Source organism: Ammospiza nelsoni, chromosome 1 (genome assembly GCF_027579445.1).
Source record: "Ammospiza nelsoni isolate bAmmNel1 chromosome 1, bAmmNel1.pri, whole genome shotgun sequence".
Lineage (NCBI taxonomy): Eukaryota > Metazoa > Chordata > Aves > Passeriformes > Passerellidae > Ammospiza > Ammospiza nelsoni.
In genome coordinates, this window is record NC_080633.1 from 62,870,965 (window position 1) to 62,894,463 (window position 23,499).

Consider the following 23,499-nt stretch of genomic DNA (forward strand, 5'->3'; position numbering starts at 1 on the left):
ATGGTTTGGGTGTGTGACAGGTGTTTTCTGTCTCTGCACTGTCTGGCTGTCTCTGCAGCTGCTCCTGAATGCTCAGAATCCACATAAATCTGGGCTGGGGAATGGAAACCTTTTCTACACTTGCCTTCAAGGCCAGGGCTGTCTGAGAATCTGATGGTCTGATAATCCTCTCATCCTCCTTTTTTTTCCTGAAGAGACCCCTCTCTAATATCTAAATGGGAACCCTACTTATGATTTTTCTAATATTATTCAGAAATGTGAACTATAAAAAGCAATTCTGTCTACAGCAGTTACTTGCATTTTGCACCAGCAAGATAGGGCATTAATGAGATATTTTTTTCTACCCTCTCACCCAGTGTAAAACCCAGAAGTCTAGAGATAATTAATAATGTCATAAAAAAGAAAGGCAATTGGACAATGTTTGTTAAAGAAATGCCATCCAGAGACCAAAATAAAAAGGTGTTACAAGCTTGTATTATGGTTTTGTGGTCATTGTCCCTGCCTGTCATGGGGGGAAATGCAGGAGTTAGTGGCTGTAGATCAGAAGAACCAAGTGTACAAAGGAATCATCCACTAGTTATTTACATCTTCCCAGACAAGGTGGAGTGGTGATAAGGAAAAGGACACAGCTTCCATGGGAAACCCCTTGGAAACAAAACAGCTTTAGACTGAAACACAGATCAAGCCAGTTCATATAACGTCACTCACTGCTGCAAGACAGTCAAGTGTTGATTTGAGTCAATGTGAAGTGTCCATCCAACATGCTGAAAAACCTCAGGAGTTCTGAGGGAGGACTGGGTTAGGAATTTCTGTTGTGGTCTACTAGCCATAGCAGTGTAATTCAAAGTGCACCCACATTGTTAATTTTGGCAAAGTAACAACATATTCAAACCAGCTGAGAGTAAGCTTGAACAAGGGCACTTGAAGGTCTGGACCTGTTCATACATGGAAACAGATCCCTCAGAGTGGGGCTTCAAGACTTGGCTCTTTATTCCCTCATAAAAACACAGTGGAAGAGAACAAATTAAATCAACTGCATAATTTAACTTTCATTCTCTTTTCCATGGTTATTTTTTGCTAGTTTGCTCTCTGGTGAAGCTGCTAGCCTTCAAGGCCTATAAATGGATGAATTAATCCAGCATCAGAAATGCTCCCAGCTGCAGCAGCAGCTCAGTGTATCTCTCCCTGCTTGCCCCCTGTTTCAGTCTAAGTGCTTTGCACCTCAGCATGGGGGCTTGTTTTAGATCCTTCATCTTGTCTCTCGCTGTTACATGTCTGACTCGCCTTTGGATGGATGCTTGCCATTCTCCCTTGATGAGAGGGGAACCCAAGGACCTTGCTGAGGCAGGACTGGATGCCTGACCCAGATAAAATACCATAAATTCTACTCTGAATCTCCTAAAGAATCTGTCATATCCCTTTAGTCTGCCTTTCATCCAGCTGTTTGCTGTGGGCCACATGACCTGCAGGTTGCCTTGTGATCCATCACTGTCACTCACACTGCAGCTTATTAGCCCCCAGGGAGGAGAAACTCATTTCTTTTAAAACCAGCCATAATTTGACAAAGGCCTGGCTCTTTTTCAGCTGTCTGCTGTCTCCTCTTGTCTGATTTCACCTTTAGTTCTCCCCTGTGGTAGGTGCCATGGGTCTGTGGAGGATACTTCTTGGCAATGTGTGCTGACCAGCCCCCAAGGCTCAGCCCTACCAGGCACGCAGGATGTGCCATCTCCTTCTGCAGTCTGTTGGTCTTTGCCTCTTCTGCCCTGCATGGATACCACAGAACAATAACCTCAGCTATGGAGGATACCAGCAGACCTGGTCCTGGCCTGTCCCTGTGGTGCCAGCCTTTCATTCTGGTGTCGCAGCTCTCTATTGCATGGTGTAATTTGCTTCATGTGTCAGTCTATCTCCAAGCATCCATCCAGTTCCTTTCTCCCCAGAATCCTCTTCCTGGCTCATGTAAATACAGGCAGCAGTTACTTGTATGAAAGGCTGCATCTGCCTATGCAGACACTGCAATATTCTCAGTCTTCAGACTGCTCAGCTATTAAGGTAGAACCATGCTACTGCCCTGCCCAACAGAAGTGTGCTACCATCTTGAAACGCAGAACGAATTTATCACATCCTACCTAAGGAATGCTTCTGAAGTGATCTTCTGTTGTTATATTTCTAGAGTCCCATACCTCCTGGGTGGTTTTCTCACAAGCAGCTCTTCACAGCAGTGTTGTTCCTGCTTCTTCATCAGAGCTCCTCCAAGGCTCTCCCTGACTGGCCAACTCACTCCCTTTTATCCCAGTTATCTTCATTAGCCACAGCTGCCACCCAGTTAAGGACATCACAGCTACAGCCCATCAAGAACAACTGGGACCTACCAGGGCAAGGCCTATATACAGATATTCAAGTACTATATTTCCCCTTTTCCTTACAGATATTCAAGTACAATACAGATATTTTACTAGGACTTAAAGGCCACCTCTACTACATTTCCCCCTATTCATTTACTTACAGGAACAGATTTTACATATCCTACAATACATATCTTTCACTGTGACTCAAAGGCCACTTATATTTCCCCAACTCAATACATATACTTTACTTATGATTCAAAGGACACATTACTATACATACATTTCCCCATGACTCAAAGGCCACATACAACACACACAGCTCCTTGCTCAAAGGCCATATTCTCACAGCTCTTGGCTATCACAGCTCCTCAAGTCAAATGCTATGCTCTCCTACAGCTCTTGGCTGTCTTATCCACAGCTCCTGACTCAAAGGCCATGCTTCTTCACAGCTCTTGGCTATCACAGCTCTCAGCTGCATGTCTCTATCACGCTGGGGTCACCACTTGTTGTTATCATGTGGCTGTTATAATATTTCTAGAGTCCCATACCTTCTGGGTGGTTTTCTCACAAGCAGCTCTTCACAGCAGTGTTGTTCTTGCTTCTTCATCAGGGCTCCTCCAAGACTCTCCCTGACCAGCCAGCCCACCCCCTTTTATCCCAGTTATCTTCATTAGCCACAGCTGCCGCCCAATGAAGGACATCACAGCTGCAGCCCATTTAGAACAACCGGGACCCACCGGGGCAAGGTCTATATACAGATATTCAAGTACTGTAATCTTCTAGGTCCTTTCCAGACTATCGGATTCTATGATTTTTCTGGAAGATGGTGTGCTTCAGTATGGAGAGCTGAAAAGATTGAGCTATGTGCCATCATCTGCCTTTATATAAAATTATGAGAGAGAGAATACCTTAAGCTTGAAATATTTCAGTCTTTGCTAGGTCTGAGGAAGAGTTGTAAATAAAGAACGTTTACAGACCAAAATGCAGTGGATAACTTCAGTGAATGACATACAGTATCATCTGGTTTCAAATACTTAAGTTGGACCAGAAATTTCAAAATAATATGTGAAGATGGGAGCTTTGAAAATTCAATTTTGCAACTTGAATTGATCCTATTTCTTCTTCCATTTTTTCTCTACCCCCTGAATGAGGAGACACCTCTGTAAGGTTTCAGCTGGGTACACAAAACTATCAGCCCCCTTTGAGAATTTCTCCCAGGTCTTGTAGCATAGCTCCAGACTTTTAAACAATCTGATTTGAGAAAATCGAAACAAGCCCAACCCAATTTGAGTGATTGTAGTTCTTGTTGGTACTTGTGTTGGTAACTGTGTGTTCTGTGTGTTCTGTTTTTAGGTACTCCTTTGTCGTAGCCATGGGATACCTCACACTGTGCCACATAAGCCGAATATACATTTTTCATTATGGCATTCTCACTACAGACTTTTCCGGGTGAGTGACTCTGCAAACTGGTTCCCTTGTCAATCAGTATTAGTTGATTTCAATAATTGTAAGAATAATTTTTATCTTATCTGCGGAGCACCTGCAATTTTGTTTCCCTTAAGCTTTTTCTGAGGCTTTTGTTGTATTCTTTGGGGTTTTGCTGGGATTTGTTTTGTTTTGGGTTGGTTTTTTTGTTTGTTGCTTTGGGTTTTGGTTTTGTTTTTAAAAAAAGGAATAAGCACTGTATGATTTTTGCGCTGATTCATTGTTTCTGTTGTTCTTTTGCTGGAAGGTGTACAGCTGGGAAGGTAGAGCTTAGTTAGCTAGCTAGGTTTCCCTGCAGAGCATCCTGGGAGGGCAGGTTGGGCAGTCTCTCCCTGGAGCTGTAGGAGTGACTTGTGTGGATGATGGTGGGCTGCTCTCCTTCCAGCTTCCTAGGCACAACTGTCAGCTCTGTGTCTCCTCTCCCCCATTCTGATTTACCTTGAAGCCCCAGCTGGGGAGGTGTTTCCCAGCCCAGGCTCTCCGGGGTGTGAGGGCAGGATTTGGGCAGGGGTGAGATGCTGGAGGAGCTGGGGAGTAACCCAGGCACTGAGACAAGAGATCAGCTCAGGTTGTCAGCACTGGTTCTCTCATGGAGCCAGCTTGTGGCTGCTGCTTAAACAGCACAACTTTTTGCATGCTGTGATATGTGTGAAACGGTTTTCATACACACTGTGGTCTCTGATTTCACTCAGAGAAGCAGTGGAGGATGCTTTGCAAAGATAAAGACAGCTAACCAACCCTGTGTGCTTTGTTTGTGGGAGGAAGGTGTGCTTTTGTGTGATTTGAAACCAGCGTGCTAATCTGTATTCCACTTGTTTAATTGAATGTCTGAAGGCACAGTAATTAGTAACATACCAGGAAAAATTTCTGTAAACTTGCACAGAATCTTTTACATGGCTCTTCCAAGTCTCTTTCATCTTGCAGGCACAGAGTAGGAGAATGAAGGTTTTTGCTGTCCTTGTGCATGTGTCTCTCTCTTTGAGGTGATGGGTTTCAGCATTTAATTAAACTTCAGGTGGCAGAGGGGAAGTTTTTCTCAAACTCCTGAGGTTTTTTTATTAAGGAGGCTTCAGTAATGGGAACTTATATGTTTAAAGAAATTTAGTTCTGTAATTTTTTCTGCAGTTCTTTTAATACACAAAAGCATATCCTCAAAGAGCATGACATACCAAGAAGGCTATAAATGGGATTGGAATGCTATAGTTCAGTGTGTGTAAGAGACAGAGAGATAAATGTGAGAGATCATGCTTTTCTGAATGATGTGCTCAGAAATGCACTGTCAGGCATATTAGCTCTCTCTCTCTGAATACATTTAATAAAGAGCCAGCTGAGACTGGGGGTGAAAGAAGAGGAATGGTGGTTGTTTGTTATGGATTAGGTAGTGTTCTCTGCTCCCTTAATGGAAAAGTAACTACTCTTATTTAATGATGAGCTTGGGGATAATAATGGTACTGGAAACATAATGCTTGAACTTCCTCTGTTATTTGATTTTAACTTGGTGTTCAAGATACACACCAATTCCTAAACTTCAGTCAGAAGTAAAACCTACCAAGTAGTAAACAAGTGGAAAATGTACTATGGATATGAATTGCACCTTCATGGTATATTTTAAAAGCTAAGAATAAATAAAAATACTGTAGTGGTATCAATAAAAACTTGCAATCCAAAGTGTTGAAACCCAGATCACCCTCATAAATCTATCTTAAAACCTGTTTTCTTCAGCTGTCAATATGTGCCCATTGAAGTTTTTGCACATACCTGAAGAGATGTGATGATCCAGAGAGGCAAAATATACTCCCTGGACACAGTTTTACCATGTATGAGCAGCAACTGAGCCTCTTCTTGCTCGTTTTTTAATATTTGATGGTTCCTCATCTGTTGCATGTGGCAATAGAGAATCATAAGGACAGGGTGTGGCTGGGAGGATGGCACTGAAGTTCTCCCTCAGCGTTTCAGAAACGAGTGAGACAGAGCCATGGAGCTGTGCCCATCTCCCTCTGGCCTCCCACAGTTTTGGGGGGCAAGACACTGGACTTGGGGGAATCTTTAAGGTGCAACAAAAGCCCGTCAGCTGCTGGCTTGCATTTTGAGGTTTCAGTACCCCATGAGTCAGGTGATATCTGGTTGCAAGGAGGAAGTTTTAATCCACATCAAATAGGCACATAACCAGTTCTATTGCCATTAGCAATAGAAGTGTCCCTGAAGTGACAAGCCAGATGATCATGGAGTGTTTCCCAGTGGCAGTGCTGAAAGCCAGCATTCCTCATTTGCTCCCTTGGCCTGCCTTGTGCACTTAATAACTTGCATGCATAACCCTTTTGAAGTGTGCTTGCAAATACATTTTTGGGGCGTTTTTACTATCAGTTGTGCTATTTGTTTGGAGCCCTTCTATTTTGAGAACAGAGCTTATAAAATGCAGGTAGAGATGGAGAGAACAAAGTAACTTCTGAGTCATATCTTAAGCAAACTGGAAAATGAAAGATCAAGCTATGGCATATCACTTCCAGGTTACAGAATAAGAAATAAGGGACTTCTTACCTGCTGGTGACTAGTGAATTCTTATCTCCTGCAAAGGGAAGGTCACTGAGTCCCACTGTCAAAACTGTATTCAAGCTGCTTGCAGCTATTTCTTGATTTAGGAGTTTTTCATGTATTGCATAGTACTTAAGGAAAAACTCTTTTTTTTTTTAAGAGTTTACTTAAGGAAAAACTGTTTGTTTTTTTTTAAACTACTGCCAGGTTTTAAGGAAAACAATTTCCAGCTTGCTGCACTTCCATTTTAATTACTTTTAAAAATATGTATATATGTTATCAAATTTCTTTCATTTATATCAGTTATATTATTTCTCAAATAAGTGATGATGTAATTTAGGAATTTTCTCTTTAGCACTTCCTCAAAAATCCTATTTGTTTTGAATGCTAATTATACAATAACTGAATCCTGTGCTTCCTTCTTAATTCAAATCAATCTTTGAGAGACACATGCGTGTTTCATTTTACTTGGTTTGCCATGACATTTGTACATTGTACCTGGAAAAACTAAATCCTAACTCTTTCTCTCTCTTATTTCTTCTCCTTTATGCTAAGAGGATTATGCTGGTAAGTTGCCTGCCTATATAACTTTATAAAAACCGTAATAATATCATGCAGTTTGTGTTTTTGCCCTTTGTATCACAGGCTCAGCTTGAGTGTAGCAATATGATAGCTTTAAGGAAAACTAATTTAAAATAATGAATCTTGATTCTGATTTTTTGAAAGTAGTAATAGAGTTTCAGTGTAGCAACCTTCATGACCAAATACCATATGCACACGATCATCCAGATAAAATTCAGAAGGTATGGAACTTGTGTCTGTTTCAATCCTTTGCTTGATTAGGGTCATAGAGCTTTTTAGTTTCCTCTTTGAATTCTTCAAGTGTCTGAGCAAAATTCCCTAATATTGCAGGTTATTCAGTGAAATGTCAGAGAATGATTGTGCATATGGGAGTTTCTTTCACATATGAGTAGTGGCTGAGAGATCTGGGGTTGTTTAGACTGGAGAACAGGAGGGGCCTTATCAGTCTTTACAACTGCTTGAAAGGAGGTTGTAGCACGGCAGGGGTAAGTTGCTTCTTCCATATAACAAGAGACAGGACAAGAGGAGATGGCCTCAGGTTATGCCAGGAGAGGTTTGGACTGGATTTTAGGAAGAGTTTCTTCATGGAAAGCGTTTCCAAGCATTGGAACAAGCTGCTCAGGGAAGTGGTGGAGTCATCATCCCTGAAGTGTTCAAAAAAGATGCAGTTATGGCACCTGGGGACATAGTTTAGTGGTGAAGATGGCAGTGCTGGGTTAACAGTTGGACTCAATGATCCTAGAGGTCTTTTCTAGACTTAATGATTCTATGATTCTTGCTGCCATTCCTTATGGAAGAGAAACTCAGTTTGTGAAGATCCCCACAACACACAGTGGCACTGTTTTCAATCTTCTGTTGGTCTTAGAGAGACCCTAGCTGAAGTACCTGGAAGACTTGAGCAGTTTTCCTCCCCACGTGTCAAATCTGTAGCTCTTACACAAGTGCTTTGGTGGACATCACTCCCCAGACACCACCTTTGTGTTCACCCTCTCCCAAAGGCAGAGCAGCAGCAGCATTCTCAGCAAACCCCCTAGAAAGGGATGATTGTTAAGAGAGCCCTCAAAAAGCCATATATATAAGCAGATGCTTCAGTAACAAGTGTCACTTCAGGCAGTGAATTTTTGCTGGGTGGTTAGTGCTTTGTTGCTGGCTTTTCCTCTCTCAGTGGCTTCTTGTTTCAACCACAAAAGGAAGGAATAAAAGTACAGCAGCCGCTTTTCACAAAGGAAATACATTTGCTGATGAAAGCAAAGATAGATGTTACCATGTGAAAACACAGAGCAGAAATATTGTCTGGTCCTGCAATTTCAGCTGGTTATTTTTATTTTCTTGTCTTCTAAATGTATGACATGCAGTACATTGCTCAGTGTCTGTTCCTGCAGCGCTGGGGAACCTTGGTGTGCAGCTGGTCCCCAGAGGCAGTGCAGCGGTGCAGGGTGAGTAAGGCAGGGTCAGTCTGTTTTACATGCCTGCTTTGCTGCTTGGCTGCCTGGCTGGGTGCTTGTGCACTGAAACAGCCCTGAGATCACTTACCACGGGAGTCACAGGAGCCCTGCAAGAGCTGCTCTGTGGGAACTAGGCAGAATTCAAGCAGGCAATCACTACTAGAGAGCTCCACACATCTAGTATATCCCTGGACACTTCTCCAGAAGTAAACACTCTTTTAAGTGAAATGCTTCTACCATGAAGCCTTAAGAAATACTGCTTGGGAGCTCTCACACGCAGACACACACAGAGGCAGTGCATCACATGAAGGAAATTGTAAGTTGCTTTGGAGGTGGCAAGTGTGTTTAGTGAAGTGTTTTTCCTCTGATGTACTTCAGTACCTCTTCCTTTTACTGTTGAAAGCAAAAGTAGGAGCTCACTGCCAGCTTGGCCATCCCCTTATCAGCAATGGTTATTGTCACAGCAGGGTGTGACTGTGTGAACTTCTTGTCATGGCTTCAGAGCTGCAGAGGTAACCCTGAAATACATGTTTGCTGTTCTGGACTCTTGTCTGCTATGAGCCTTTTGACTCCACCTCCTCTCTTAGTGAAATCAGGTCAGTGGAAACTATTTCTAGCAAGCGTGTGCCAGACTTCTCCACGGGATTACCTAAGGTCAAGCAGACTGTGCTTGGAAAACGTCTTTTCTCTCGTAAGCATTGAAACTTGCTCCGTGCAGAAGCCAGCCTGTGATGCAGTGAGGACCCCCACAGTGGCCTACAAACAAAACATCTGTACTTCCACTGGCCTGTGCTTCTGGCAAATTTATTGTCTTGGGGCAAGCTGGATTTAAAAATTATATTCACTGATATGGTTTCATTTGGAAGGTTTGTTTAGGGGAGTAAACCCCTCTGTTGAGCATTCTCTGTAAACAGTTCCATCTTAGTCTTGTGTTATTTTTCAAGGCATCTAACATGAGGTAAACAAAACCCCAAAGCTGTCTTCACCTTATGTTAGATGCCTTGAAAAATAAAATTGTCCCTGTGTCAATTTCTTGATTTCTTTTTTTTAAATTAAAAGTTGACCACTATGGTTTGTGTGTAGGAGGTACTGCACAGCTACAACCTAAGATAAAACTCATAGCCAATACATAAAACATGGGAAGGGAGGGGAAATCACACCACACATAAATCAGATTCAGTGTTTCTGTGGTAGTTTGTAACTGTAGTGCTTAATAGCACAGGTGGAGAGGGTGTGGAAATACCACTCAGCGTGTGGCTGCAAAGCAATCAGTAGGTGTTCAAATGTGATGGATTGCAAGTTGCTTAGGCTTCTAAATGTGTTTTATTTCAAATGCTTCCTTCCTAGGGATAAGTCTTTGTGCTTCATCTGCAAGTGCAAGTGTAGTAGGCAGATTTTCTTTTTGAATTCAACCTAATTGCTCCTCTCCAAAAACCTGTGCATCATAAAATTTGGGAGTAAGAAAAGACATTGGGAGTTTTATAGTTTTGTTAACTTCCCTTCTTATTTTTAGCACTACTGACTTTTTCCAGTAGAGTCTAAGGGTTAAAATAGTACCATGTTGGAAACAGTTGACTATATGTGATATGGTGCTGTATTTAATGTATTAACTTCTGTTAATGTAAACATGTATATAAACTCAATGTTTTATTGCTGTTTTAAGTTACAGCTTGCCTGAGAGGCTGAATAGAAATGGCAATTCGATACTCTGGTATTTCAAAGTTTTAATAATCAAAACTCACATGTTTAGGAATTTATGATTCTTCCCTCCCCACTCCCTGCCCTTAAGAGAGAGTTCCAATAATGTCATTATTTTGTTGTGCTCTGCCTTTTGCTGCAGCATAGACATGGGCCCCCTGAGATCAAGTAAGAGGGGAATGGTGGGCAGGAGGAGAGGAGGGAGAAAGATGTTCCTTGTTCACCTGGAACATTGCTTACCCTTTGTGTGAAGTGCTGGCTGGTACCTGACACTATCTCATGAAAGATTTAGTGTGTGTCATCTCATTGCCACTCTACAGCAGTTTTCCACCTTCCTGAATAGGGTAAAAAAGAGATCACAGAATCATTTAGATTGAAAAAGACCTCTGAGATTGTCAAATCCAACTTATGACCACTACCATATCAACTAGACCTAGTGCCACATCCAGTCCCTCTTTAAACACCTCCAGCAACAGTGACTCCAACACCTCCGTGGGAAGTCCATTCCAATGTCTAATCACTCTTTCTGTAAAAAATTTCCTTGGATGTCTAACCTAAACCTCACCTAACCTGGTGCAGCTCAAGAGAAGAGACCAACTTCCACCTGGCTACACCCTCAGGCAGTTGTAGAGAGTGATAAGGTCCCCTCAAGGCTCTTTTCACCAGACTTAACAATGCCAGCTCCCCCAGTCACACATCACTGGACTTGTGCTTCAGACCCTTCCACAGCTCCATTGCCCTTCTCTGGACTTGCTGCAGCCCCTCAGTGTCCTCTGAATTGCACTGAGCACAGGATTGGAGGTGCGGCCTCACCAGTGCTGAGTACAGAGGGACAATCACTGCCCTGGTCCTGCTGGCCATGCTATTGCTGACACAGGCCAGGATGCCATGGGCCTTCTTGGCCACCTGGGCACTGCTGGCTCTTGTTCAGCTGGCTGCTGAGCAGCACCCCCCAGGTCCTTTTCTGCTGGGCCACTTTCCAGCCACTCTGGAAAATGCGTATGTCATGTAATATGATGATGTCAGGAGGGAGAACAGGAGGTATCTAATGATGCCTCCTTCCCACTCACCCTGGCAGACATGTCACTTTTGTTATCCCTTGTCTCCTCTGGAGCTGGGAGATTTGAGGGAGAAAGACTGTCCATCTTTTCTGATGAAAGTACAGGAAAGGCTGACTTGTTCTGTTGGCTTACAATGTGCCATCAATGAGGCAATGACTTCCTAATATAGATGAGGAGAGCCTCTCTCCTCTGTGTTTATATGCAGTTTGACTTCAGTGCAGGCTTTACTCCTGCTGCCCTCGGATTGTTTGCATTTTGGCTCTCTCTGGTTTACCATGGGGGCCTTGTCTAAGACAAGTGTCTAAATTTAGACACTTGAAGTCATACGGTTTTGGCTCAGAGCCCGAGGTTTAAAGTTACCCACTTCAATGTTGGCGTGAAGTCCTTGCCATAAGAAACATATGCAACAAATTGAAGCAATTTGAAACGAGTGGTAATGTTCCCCCATAAAGCTAAAATGGTCAAACACTTTAAAAAAAAATTGTGTTTATTGCAGTAAAACTGCTTCATTCAGTGACAGCCTCTGTGTCTCTTAAGGATTAAAAAAATCTGCCTTTTCATATGCTTAAAGGATTAGGATTTATGTATCTTTGAAAGCAAAGCTAAATTTTGTCTGGGAAAATCTACTTTGAGAAACAGGATGTTGAAGATAATGGTAAAAACAGCTTATAAATCACTTTTCTTGAAAGCTTAATTGGAATAAAGTTTAGAATGACTGTTTGACAATATTGCTGGAAGGTGAAAATCACTGTTGAATTTGTCCATTCCTTAGCTACTATCAGTAGTCTAGGTGACCCAAGAAAAGCTGCTTACAAACTCCTCCATTACAATTGTATTCAAGTTCTGTGTATATTTAAGCCTATTCTGAATTTTTTGTGCAAACTTTTTTTCATTAGCAGTTCAAGTAGGTACTTCTGAAATGATAAAAGCAGTTTCTGATTAAGTAATTGGCTGATATCGCATGTTCTGGTTTTGGGTAGAAAATGCAATTTACCCACACAGAATTACTTGTGGACTCTTGGAAAAGATCAACAATATTAAGTGTTAAAAAAAAGACCACTTAAAATGAAAGAATGTCTTTTGCCAATATTTGTGTGTTTACCATGCTCAATCTATGAATTATCTTGAGAATCTGTTTGATTTATATTAGTGGGATAATCAGGTTGTAAACAGTTTATCTTAGCCATTGGGTTTACATTTGATTGTAACCAGTAGGTTGATTTAAGTTAAGGATGGTCCAGAATCTCTTGAAAATGTCTGTAGAACATAATATTTGGCTGTTATTTTAGACAGAGACTTCACAGAATGTAAGTTCCAGTTTTTTTGTTTTACCTTGAGAAATCTGTGAGACAAACACAGTTCTTGAATTAAAAAAAAAAAACCAAAAAACCCTCAACTTTTTTCTTTAATTGTGTTCCAGAAAATATATTACAGTAGTTAAAATGAACTGCTGTAATGTTTGGCACAATCATCTAGGTCTCTTAAAAAATTTTCATATACTGGTCAAACTGTGTAAATAGTTAAATAAATGTGTACAAACTCAAGTTTTCATTTCCAGGTTGAAGACATCGTTTGTGTTCAAACAGAAACCTCCATCTGGTTAAAGTTGTTAATTTATTCTCAAATGGAGAAACAACCCATTGTATTAATCCTCAGTGAAGACAGATGTCTTTTGTGGGACTGGTTTTACATACATTCATCACAACCAGGGCTTTTAAAATAGTGGTGTATCCTCATCACCCATTCCCATCTTGTGGCTATTGTGGTTGTGAGAGATCTGGGCACCCTGTGCTGCTGTCTCCCGTGGCAGGGAGATGGGGAGCAGCAGTGTGAGGGGGTGCTCATCCCTTGCTTTGCCTGCCATGGGTCCTTCCAGATTGCAGATGTTCAGTGCCAGGTTTCGTGTTTAGGGTGCCACCATTGATGGAGGAACTGGTCAGTTGTCTCCATGGTTTTCCTCCCATCTTTCCTCTTACCTTCCTCTAAATACACTTGTCTGTGTCCTTTATCCTTGTGGGAACCAACTCCTGATGCCACCAAGCTGAGTTTAGTCTTTTTCCCCGTTCCTTAGCTGCAGCAGCTCACATCTGCCTTCAGTGCAAGAAGCTCTGTAAAGCTGGCTATGGGAAGTATGAGTGGCCCTACTTGGAGTAGTGGCTATTTCTATGTGGCATGTTTAGCTGGCACCAGAGCTGCTGGGTGGCTGCAAGCCTGGCTCAGGTACAAGCAGCTCCTTTTTCCAGGGGCTCCAGATCCCACATGCCCATACACTCCCAGCTGGATGGTGTAGCTTCTACAGGCTGTTCACAACACAGATGCATGGTCAATAACCAAGTGGGAAACTGCTGTGCTGACAGCTATTCTGGTATTTGCACACAGTCCTAATTGATAGAGCTATTCATGTGGGGAAATAAGCATCTTTATCTGCAGAGTCAACATTTTTTTAGGGCACTGAGGAGACAGACAATAGGAGAGTAACAAACAGTAAGAAGAGCCAGAGTTGGGTTACAGCAGCACTGCTGTATGCTACTTGCATTGTATGGGGCTTCAGTTTGGTCTTTGCCTGAAAAGAAGCTCAGTGGGCTGCAGAAGCTGGTGCTTCCTGGTGGTGTGATTTCTTCTGAACTACAATTTGCATTGCTGCATGATAGGGAGATATAAAATAAGGCTTTGTGTGCACTTAGCAATTAAAAATTCCAGTGCAAGTTACTGTGGGGTTGTTTTGAACCCAGGCAATTGTCTTATGCCTGAGTGCCTCCTTCAGCTTTAATTGGATGTTTTCCACTTGTTGCTAATACAGTTATGCCTTTTAAAGGCATAAAGACATTCAGTGAGAAAATTGGGAATAATTTGTATTACAAGACATGTAACTGTTGTTTCTGTCTTTGTTATAGTCCGCTGATGATAATTACACAGAAGATCACAACACTTGCATGCCAGCTACATGATGGTAAGAAAAGGAATCTCTGTCCTGAAGACAGCCTTTATATACCAGTGAATTCTATGGTTGATTTATGGAGTGAATGAATGCAGTGCAGTAAATTGTTCCAAGTGAAGAAGAAAAATGCCTTATGGAGGAAAAATTAGAAACTTGAAGTTTTGTTCAGTTTCTAGGATCAAACTGTCTTTGCAATATCAGAGACAACTGTTTTCCCGTTTGGGTATTCTACTTCCTTGGGGCCTAATTTGGATTTTAGCTAGTGCCAATATCTCCTGTTTAGATGCTACAGTGCATCTTCATTAAGTTCTCTGAAACTGTTACAGATTCTCAGAAGTCAAGAGCTGATAATACATACACTCAGTCATTAATGTTAATTTAGCAAAAATACGCTAGCACTGATATATACAGTGGTAATATACTCCATGAGTTGTGAGAGATAGAATTCAGTAGCTTTTCCCCAGGGCAGAGAGAAGCACAGTTGCAAGCAAAATAACATTGTCTTCAGTCTTGTGCTGTGCTGTGACAAAGAGCACTATTATTTCCCACTAAAACGCCTGTGTCTACTACAGTGCAAAGGCTAAAAATGCCACTTGTCATCAGTAGCATTATTGCTTGTGCCTACTGATGTTGCAATGCGAATTTCTGATGGTCTGAGGCCCACTGCCTTACAAGTTATGGGTTGTGACAGTGTTCACAGGGGTCTTAGGGTGAGGGAAAAGACGAGGATCTGACTCCATGTTTCAGAAGGCTTGATTTATTATTTTATGATATATATTATATTAAAACTATATTAAAAGAATAGAAGAAAGGATTTCATCAGAAGGCTAGCTAAGAATAGAAAAAGAAGGAATGATAACAAAAGCTTCTGTCTCAGAGAGAGAGTCCAAGCCAGCTGACTGTGATTGGCCATTAATTAGAAACAACCAACATGGGCCAATCACAGATCCACCTGCTGCATTCCACAACAGCAGATAATCATTATTTACATTTTGTTCCTGAGGCCTCTCAACTTCTCAGGAGGAAAAATCCTAAGGAAAGGATTTTTCATAAAAGATGTCTGTGACAGTGGGTGACTGAATAAGTGCCTTGCTATAGAGTTGTTGCGAATAAGGATTTAGGTGATGGCACACGGGGGTCTGACATTGTTTGCAAGCCAGGTTTGCACAAGTGAATCTAATGCTTTTATCTGGGTATAATAGATACAGCTGGAAGCTTGGCTGATTGACCATGTTGTGTGCATTCATGTTGCTGAGGCTTATCTGCTTCTGGAAGTTGAGTCAGCTCAGGTATTGCTGCAGTTCCACAGTAATGTGCAGCCAAGGTGCACAGCTAGGATGTTGAAGGTAAACTACCAGACAGAAAGGAAAAAGACAGCAGCAGAGGCAGAAGCATTCTAAACAGACCAGAATTAATGATGGTGGAAAAGGCTCATTACATTGCAAACATCCATATATGGAGCAGTTGACCAAATGGAGGCAGCTTGCAGTTCAAGCATCAGTGGCAAATTTGTATTTGTAAAAATTTAACACAGCTGTCCGTAAATGGAAACAGACAAACAAAATACCCAGTCCTTTAAGTAATTAGGTGCTAATTGTTTCTCTGAAATTCAGGCCCTCCCAGTATTTACAAACTGAAACAGTGGAGAGAGAATGGAAATGAGCAGCTTATCAGCAGCCGTTTTAGGATGTGGGTCCTGTGTCTCTATTGGCAATTATGGCCAGTATGTTTAGAACAGTAGTGTCAATTGGTGCCAAGCCCCTGATCTGCTGGGGCTGTGCACATGGAGCTGTGCACATGCTGCACACCAAGTGCTGAGACTCATCCCGTGTAGTTCTGCTGAAGCCAGTGGGATTCCTTGCAGTATGTGCAGCTAAAGCTCTAGGCTGAAGGGTTTGAGGTATGTGCTATAAACAGTATTTGTTTACCACTGGCCATGACACAAGATTTTTCCATCGTTTTCCTGGAACATTGAGTCTGTGTGTTACCTCTGGCCCCAAAGGTCTTGTGCACTTAACAGGAGGTCACCCTTCCAGTCTGGACCTGGACAATTCCAGATTATTGCTGATGTGGATGTTTAGGCTTGCTCCAGCAGCAGGCATCTCGGCTGCTCATTCACACCAGTGGAGCTTCTGTTCCCTGAGTGCCTGTTTGCCTTCCCCTGCCCACTCCTCCTGCTGTGAAATGCTCCATTTCTCACCAAGGAGCCAGCGGGAGGCTCGTGCTTAAATGAGCCAGCAGCTTCTGGCAACAGAGGTTTTTCTAGCCCAGTGCAGTTTGTAGAGGCTGTTGGGGGTCGCAGCCAGTTGGTGGCATTGCCACTTCCATTGTGTGTGTGGGAATGCTACGGCTGCTCTTCCTGACAGTGTAGCCAGGGTGAGAAAGGGGGAATGAGTTAGAGAACTGGGTAGAGAGGTACAGTAGAACTTGACATAGAAGTTAGGGATTGAGATGTATTAAAACCATCTGTGACAAAAAAAAAAATTTGAAATTATGGCCTTAGAAATTTATTTTGGGGTGCAAGCATAAAGCTTTGGGAATAGCTTTTACTGTCTGTCTTTTGGAAAGATCTAATGTGTCTTTTCTTTCCAGGCATAGGGCGACAAGCTGAGGAACTCACTGCTGAGCAAAATCGGCTTGCTGTAAAGTAAGGATGTAATTATCTGAGTGATTTGTGTCAATTTATGCCAAAGAAGTTGACTGTTTAGGTTGTTTGTTATTTGTTATTTTGTTTGGGTTTCTTTTTTTTTTTCCATTACAGTGTCAGGGACAACATAGTGGCCCAGCCATGGAAATGTTTCCTGCTACTTTCCAGTCCATGAGATACCAAAAGTCCTACATGCTTTTTCTATTTGCTTGAGAAATTTTTTCTTTGTAATGCTGCTGTCATTACCCTCCTTAAAACAAACATACCTTCTCTCTTATATTCCTTTTTTCTTCAGTTCAGGACCTCTGCCTTTATCATCTGTGCTGGTCAGTAAAGCACTGAAGTACTTGGCAATGTCTCATAAATATACTTAAATATATACTCCATGTGCAACAGAACAAGTATTTGCTGTATTAACTCTTTTAAATTCAGGCTAAGACTATACTATACAGACTTTTTGGCTGTTATCTTCATCTGATCTGTGATGTGCTATTTTTCCAAGTAATTACTCCTCCCCTGTGAACAATCCACTGCATAGTAACAATCCATTTTGGTTTGAGTCTGCCAAATCAAGTGCCGCTTTTCTTTGCCATAATTTCTGAATGCTGGATTTTATTTTTTTTGGTCCCTCTCCATAATGTTAGTACTCCTAGGTCTCCGCATTATGTAACTTCTCATTTTTCATATGGAGAGAGCACTTCTTTGAGTACCCTTTTTTTCCTAGTTTGTCTCTCAATTGAAATGCTACATGGAGTTGAATTTGTAAGTGGTTTGTTGTTGTTGGGTTTTTTTGTTTTGTTTTTTTTTGGTTTTTTTTGTTTTTTTGTTTGTTTTTTTTTGTTTTTAATGAAGAATTAATGTTACAGAATTACTCTTAGAACCATAACTACTTTTCACCATGATATGCTTGTTATGGCCAAGGAAATTATTTCCTTAATTTCCAAGGTAGAAGATTCAGCCATCAGAAAATCTGCCTATGTACTTCAGAAAGTAAGGGAGTCATTTCTTGAAAAGCAAAACTCTTGTAGGTAGCTGTGACCCCATAGTGTCTATTTTTAAAGCTCACAACATAATTTCTAATTGCACTTGGCCCTTAATTCTAGTCAAATTCTCGCTAAACAGGCTTGGTTTTTTTTCTTGTACAGTAGATGAGTTCATAATAGAAAAGAAGATGCCAATAGTTAGTGTCAGTGGCAGACAAGTCATAACTGAAGAGTTTTAAATCCCCTTTGCTAATACAGCCTTTTGTCCTCCCTCCTGTCCTTGGTCTGTTTTTGTTTCTCACTCATCCTCTGTACATTCCTTTGTGCATTGCTCATGTCTCCCCACCCACCCATGTGCAGAACCCAAGTTGAAATTAATGACTTTATTTTTAATCTTACTGTAGGGCTAGGAAGCCCACACCATGGACCTGTTTTTGCAGGACAGAAAGATGACTCTTACCCCAGTTGTTTTCTCCATCTTTCTGTGAAATGCTTTCACCAGAGAACATACCATTCAGGCACTAACATCTACAATAACCAGTAGGGTGAATGCAGAAAATCCTTGCTAATCTAACTGTTTATTCAAACTAATTCCACTTCAGAATAGAAGTAGGCAACAGAAAATGTTTAACTGTTGCTTAGTTTTTCAGCTAGAAATTTATTTTAGTCTTAAAGAATTTTAAGTGTGTTTTGGTTATGCGTGTCCATCTGTGTCTTGGGCAGGAGAGCCCTCAAGCACTGTGCCCAAGTTTGTGTTCTCATCTGAGGCCTCCATGTTTACTTGAATGGTAACAATTAAGACATTTGTGGAGAGCACTCACTCTAATGCAGTGCAGAACACAGTGCACAGTTTGGATGTTGGCATTTTCTGCCACATAAAAACCCCAAGCCTAACAACTTACAAATTACACTACTGCTGAGAGGCCTTTGCATTGTAATGATCTGTAGCAAAGGTAGTGGATCTTCTTAATTATACATCAAATGCACAGCACCAGAAGGAACTTGTGGGGTATGCACTTGCAAAATGGAAAAAAATTACTATGACTTTCATCTTCAGCCATCTTTCAATACATATGTTCCCACCCCCCCCCCTTACTTCCTTTTCCTGTTCATGATGCAATACAGGCAATTACTTCCTTTATTTGAACAGTAGGAGAGAGTGCTTATTCAATCTCTTCCTGTATGTCTCATGTGACACTTCCCATTTTTGAAAGGCTGAACTGAAGGGAGGGTGAGAGCTCCTCCCAGGACTGAGAGCCCTGGTTTCAGAGACTCCCTGCCCTGTGGTTTGTACAACAAGGCAGTATGGTCCCTGACATCCTGGACAGATGTCCAAAACCAATAACCAGCTTCTCACTCCTGGCACTGCTGATCTGTCCAAAATGGACAAATTTATTACTGTTTTTAGCTAAGAAGTTTCTAAGATTACAACTTTTCAAATCACTAGCATTAGCTCACCTGTAGTTTAAACACTTTGATGTTACCTTTGCTCTGACTGCCATCTACCAGACATCACCAGAATATGACAGGCTGTGTTTTATCTTCCCCAGAACAGATCTAGAGAGCTTTCAGTTGGGGGAAAATGGGTAGGAAGGTGAGGACTGAGGCAGACAGTGCAACAAAAAATGTTGGTGAAAGCCTTTGATACGTTTTACCTTGTTTTGTTTTGTTTTTTTTTTTTTTTTGTTTTTTTTTTTTTTAATTTGTTTGTTGTGTGTGGCTGTTTTTTCACAGGTCAAGACCTTCTTTACTGGAGTATTTAAGTTATCTCCTCAATTTTATGAGCATCATAGCAGGGCCTTGCAGCAATTACAAGGACTATATCGCCTTCATTGAAGGGAGGCATGTGCACATGAAACTGTTAGAAGTGAACTGGAAGCAGAAGGGTTATGACAGACTTCCTGATCCTTCTCCAACTGTAAGTTTTAAAATGACAAAGATTGATTGCAGGGGGCAGGAAAGTACAGCTTTGTACACCATTCTCATAATTAAAAGCTAAGAAGAAAAACCAGTTTTGGGTTATCTTGCCAGTAAAGGTTACAGTGAGTTTTTTCTGCCAGTGGCTGCTGTTTTTATCACAAGGTCAGGGGTGAAGGGGCTGGCAAATTTGCCAAATGGGTTTGGCATGCAAAAAGGGTCAGCTGTTAATGGGTGTCCTTTGTGCAGCAATGGGAATGGGCTGCAGGTTCTGACAGTGACAAGTTGCAGTTCAGCTCCAGATAGAAGAGGAAATGTCAGAAAAACAAAAAAAAAATGTCAAATCTCCCCCACAGTGCAGGAGATGTTAGAAGCACATGAATCACTGCTAATCAGAAACTGCAGTCTGGCAAGGTGTGTTGCAAGAGTACACTTTACACACTTTAAGATGACTCAAGAGGTAATTTTTTCACATAGTTTTAACAATAATCTAGTTTTATATTTTTTAATATTGCTTAAAACATTCTTGGAAAATAGCCTTTTTGTAAAGCAGTATAGTTTAGCATGAGGTTCAGATTTCTCTCTCTTATCTTAAGGTGACACTGAAAGTGTAACTTTGTGAATGTGTGCAAAATGTCTCCTCTGAAGTTGAGCGTGTACTTTTGTGTAATGATTCCTGTTGCACACAGTTGTCTTTCTACTGACCCTAATGGTGCTACTTCTGATTTACATTACTTTGACTGAGGTCAGAAGAAGGCCTATATTGTGGAGGATGCAAATCAGGAGAGAATATTAAAATCTGCATAAAAAATAATTTCACATTACTTTATTGCAGAATTTGGAGAATAAATAAAAATAGATCAAAAGTCAAAATGTAAAAAAAATACGGTAGTTTTAATACTACATTTCATTTTTATTAGCCTTTTGAGAATGAGTCAATTTTCACATGGTATCCAAGTGTCAGATTACTTTTTAATTAATGCTGGATCAAGAAGGGTTTACCCATGGTGTGTATTTGCAAACAAGCTTTGAAGTAGTGCAGTGATTGTCAATAATGGTGTGTAGGAAGCTAGGGAGCTGGAATAGAAAACGTGTGGCAGAGCACATACCCTGTATCGTGGGTACAATGTGCTGTAACAACACAATGCTTTTTGGACAAGTGATTTTTTAGCAAGACTTCTGGGCGGTAGCTGTGTAGTACCTACTGTTGCACAGAATATCATTGATTTTTGCTTCCAGGAGGAATCCAGTCTTTAGTTCCAGGAGGGGACAGTACATTTAGAGAAGATTTCTGCTTTCCACTGTAGGGCTTGGTTTGCTTCCTTTCCCATTTTAGAATCTTTGCACACTGGTGTAGAGTCTGTCATGAAGTTCCTCACTGATTTTGACTTGTGATTGTCCTACCTATCTACAGGTAGTTCAGTAAACCAAATTAAACTAGAGCTGTGACTCTGGCCTTCTCTTGGTCACCTCTTCTAAATTAATTAGTATCAACTTTGTCACTGGTAACTTTAATGGTTCTTGAAGCCCATTGTTTTTGTATGTCATGAGCACTGCCTTGTTCTTCCCCTTAAGCAAATGTTTCTAATGCATATTTCATTGTTTGTGCTTTTTAGGGAGCAGTGATGTACAAGCTGTGTATCACACTAGTATCTCTCATTTTATTCTTGACACTTACCAAGAACTTTCCTATGGCATATATTATTGATAACGAATTTCTTGATAAAACTCCCTTCTTGTCAAGACTTGGTTACCTGTATGTTGTAACACAGGCAGCAAAACCAAAGTATTACTTTGCATGGACGTTGGGTAAGTCTGGCTATATTATTTACTTTTGTGTGCAGCAAATAAGTTCCTAAATGGGGGAGGAGGTCTGAAAGCTGGGATGGGGGGGAAATAAAATTGTCCCTAGACCAGTAGTTCATGTGGGAGATGTGTTCCTTTAGGCAGTGGGCCCTGTGCTTGTTGAAGGGCTGATGCTAGCTTTGCCTCTAAAGCACTGTGGGGTCTGTATACACCTTGGGTTTGAGCAGTCCAGAGAAAAGACTGGAGAACTGTGGGGAGCAAAGGAAGTGTTGGGAAGGATCAAAATGTCTGCAGGGAAAAGGGAGAGGAAAAGTAACTGAAGAGGGAAGCAAATTTTTTTACAAGCCAGTCAGACTGGTGGTCAAAATAATATTTTTGCATTTTACCTTCATCTTTTACAAGTCATGTTTCACCGTCTGTGTGTGAGGAGTGAAATCCTTCAGGCCAAGCTGAAAATCTCCTGGATTTTTTTGCTGGTATTACAAGACATTGTGTGTAGGGCAGATCCTGGAAGTCCAGCAAGGAATGCACATACCTTGAGGCTGAGCAGGGTGACACTGAGCTGGAAATAGCCAGGGAGATTCATTGCAAGGCTGTGATTAAACTGCTGGGAACAAAACTGTCAGATTCAGGGAAGGCAGCCAGGATTTGTGTGGGATGGGAAAGGCTTTGAGATAAAGAATGGCTTGCTCACAAACTTACTTTTGTGGCATCCAATGTTAAATTGTTGCCTCCATTTTTTCTGGCATTATAGTTAACTGGAAGGCCATTATTAAAGAGATAAACTGAACTTCATTTGTGACAAGAGCAGGCTGCAGAGGCTCAAGAGACGTCTTACACATGAGGCAGTTAGCAGAAAAGTATGCATTGCATAGTGGAGGGTGAGGCCTCATCTATTCACATCCCAAATCCAGGCAGCAGAACAGCAGGCACGTTATCCTTTTTTTATCCTTTCCCAGTTTTGCTCCCGGTGGCATGGCCCAGGGCATTACAAAAACCCTGCTGAAACGGCCGAGAAACGCTTCCTGTCCTCAGGACAGGACAGGCACGCCATTGTGTGGGAGGGAGCTGCACTGCCCAGATCCATGGCAAGGAAATTCGGCTTCTCGCTGGATAGTTCTGGGAACACGGCTGCAAACCAAACTCCCAGCTGTCACTTAAACCACTTTGGGTCCCAGTGCCTCCAAGCAAGGAGCTGTGAAAGCCATGCACAGCCTGAGCTGTTCCAGACTGCAGGAAATGAAGGTCTGCGGAGCTTGAGGGGATTCGTGCTCCTGAGCAGCTTAAGGGTGCACAGTTGTGACTTTCCTGTGCCTCATCCCCGTGCTCTGCAGACAGCAGCCCAGGAAGCAAATGGCCAAGGGGGATACTATATAATTATTGCTCATCCCATGATTCCTGCTTTATTGGTTTTGGCCGAGAAACACTAATTATTGGGTCCCTGCTACCCTTGGAGCAAGGAGGAGCAAATCCAGGAGTGCACTGTTCTGGGTTATGTGCAGCTCCAGTCTCTGAGATTGGGCAGGATCCTCTGGGCCAGCTTCAGGCAGGGTTGTTGTTTATTGTTTGAGTGTTTTTTAAACAGGGAGAAAATTAAAAACATGGAGAGCTTTCTTTTCATCAATAAAATCCCTCTCATTTAAGAAAGTGGAAAACAAAACAGGAAGTTTCAGGTTAGAGAAGGTTGCTTGTTTATTTATTTATTGTTACTGTTGTTGCTTATAATTAGGTTTCCTCCCTAGTTTTGTGCACTAGGGCTTCTCCATGAGCTTGTGCCTGTACTCACAGCATTTACAAAGTAAAATCTTGGGGAAGAAATACTGACCTTTTTAAAGAATAACCAGGCTTGTATTTTGTAAATGACCTGGAAGGAAAAGCCTAACCTGTATTTGCGCTTCCCTTTTTGTTCCAATGATCCTCAGTGTTGGCTGCAACACTAGTGATCTGGAGACAATAATGAATTCTCCCTTCTGTTTTCTTAGTACCCCGAGTAGGTATTTCTAGCAGGGGCACATTGAAATCAGAATCTTGAGACCCAGTGATGAGGTGACTCCCAG

The 23,499-nt window shown here is 41.7% G+C and overlaps 1 protein-coding gene across 1 annotated transcript in view; it reads left to right on the top strand.

Annotated features, from left to right (window-relative positions):
* Window positions 1–23,499, top strand: part of MBOAT1 (membrane bound O-acyltransferase domain containing 1) — a 58,409-nt gene that overhangs the window by 25,032 nt on the left and 9,878 nt on the right. The window contains exons 4-8 of the mRNA XM_059482473.1: window positions 3,702–3,797; window positions 14,046–14,101; window positions 16,682–16,736; window positions 19,454–19,637; window positions 21,253–21,445. Coding sequence (XP_059338456.1) covers window positions 3,702–3,797; window positions 14,046–14,101; window positions 16,682–16,736; window positions 19,454–19,637; window positions 21,253–21,445 — 584 coding nt within the window. The remainder of the gene's footprint in view (window positions 1–3,701; window positions 3,798–14,045; window positions 14,102–16,681; window positions 16,737–19,453; window positions 19,638–21,252; window positions 21,446–23,499) is intronic.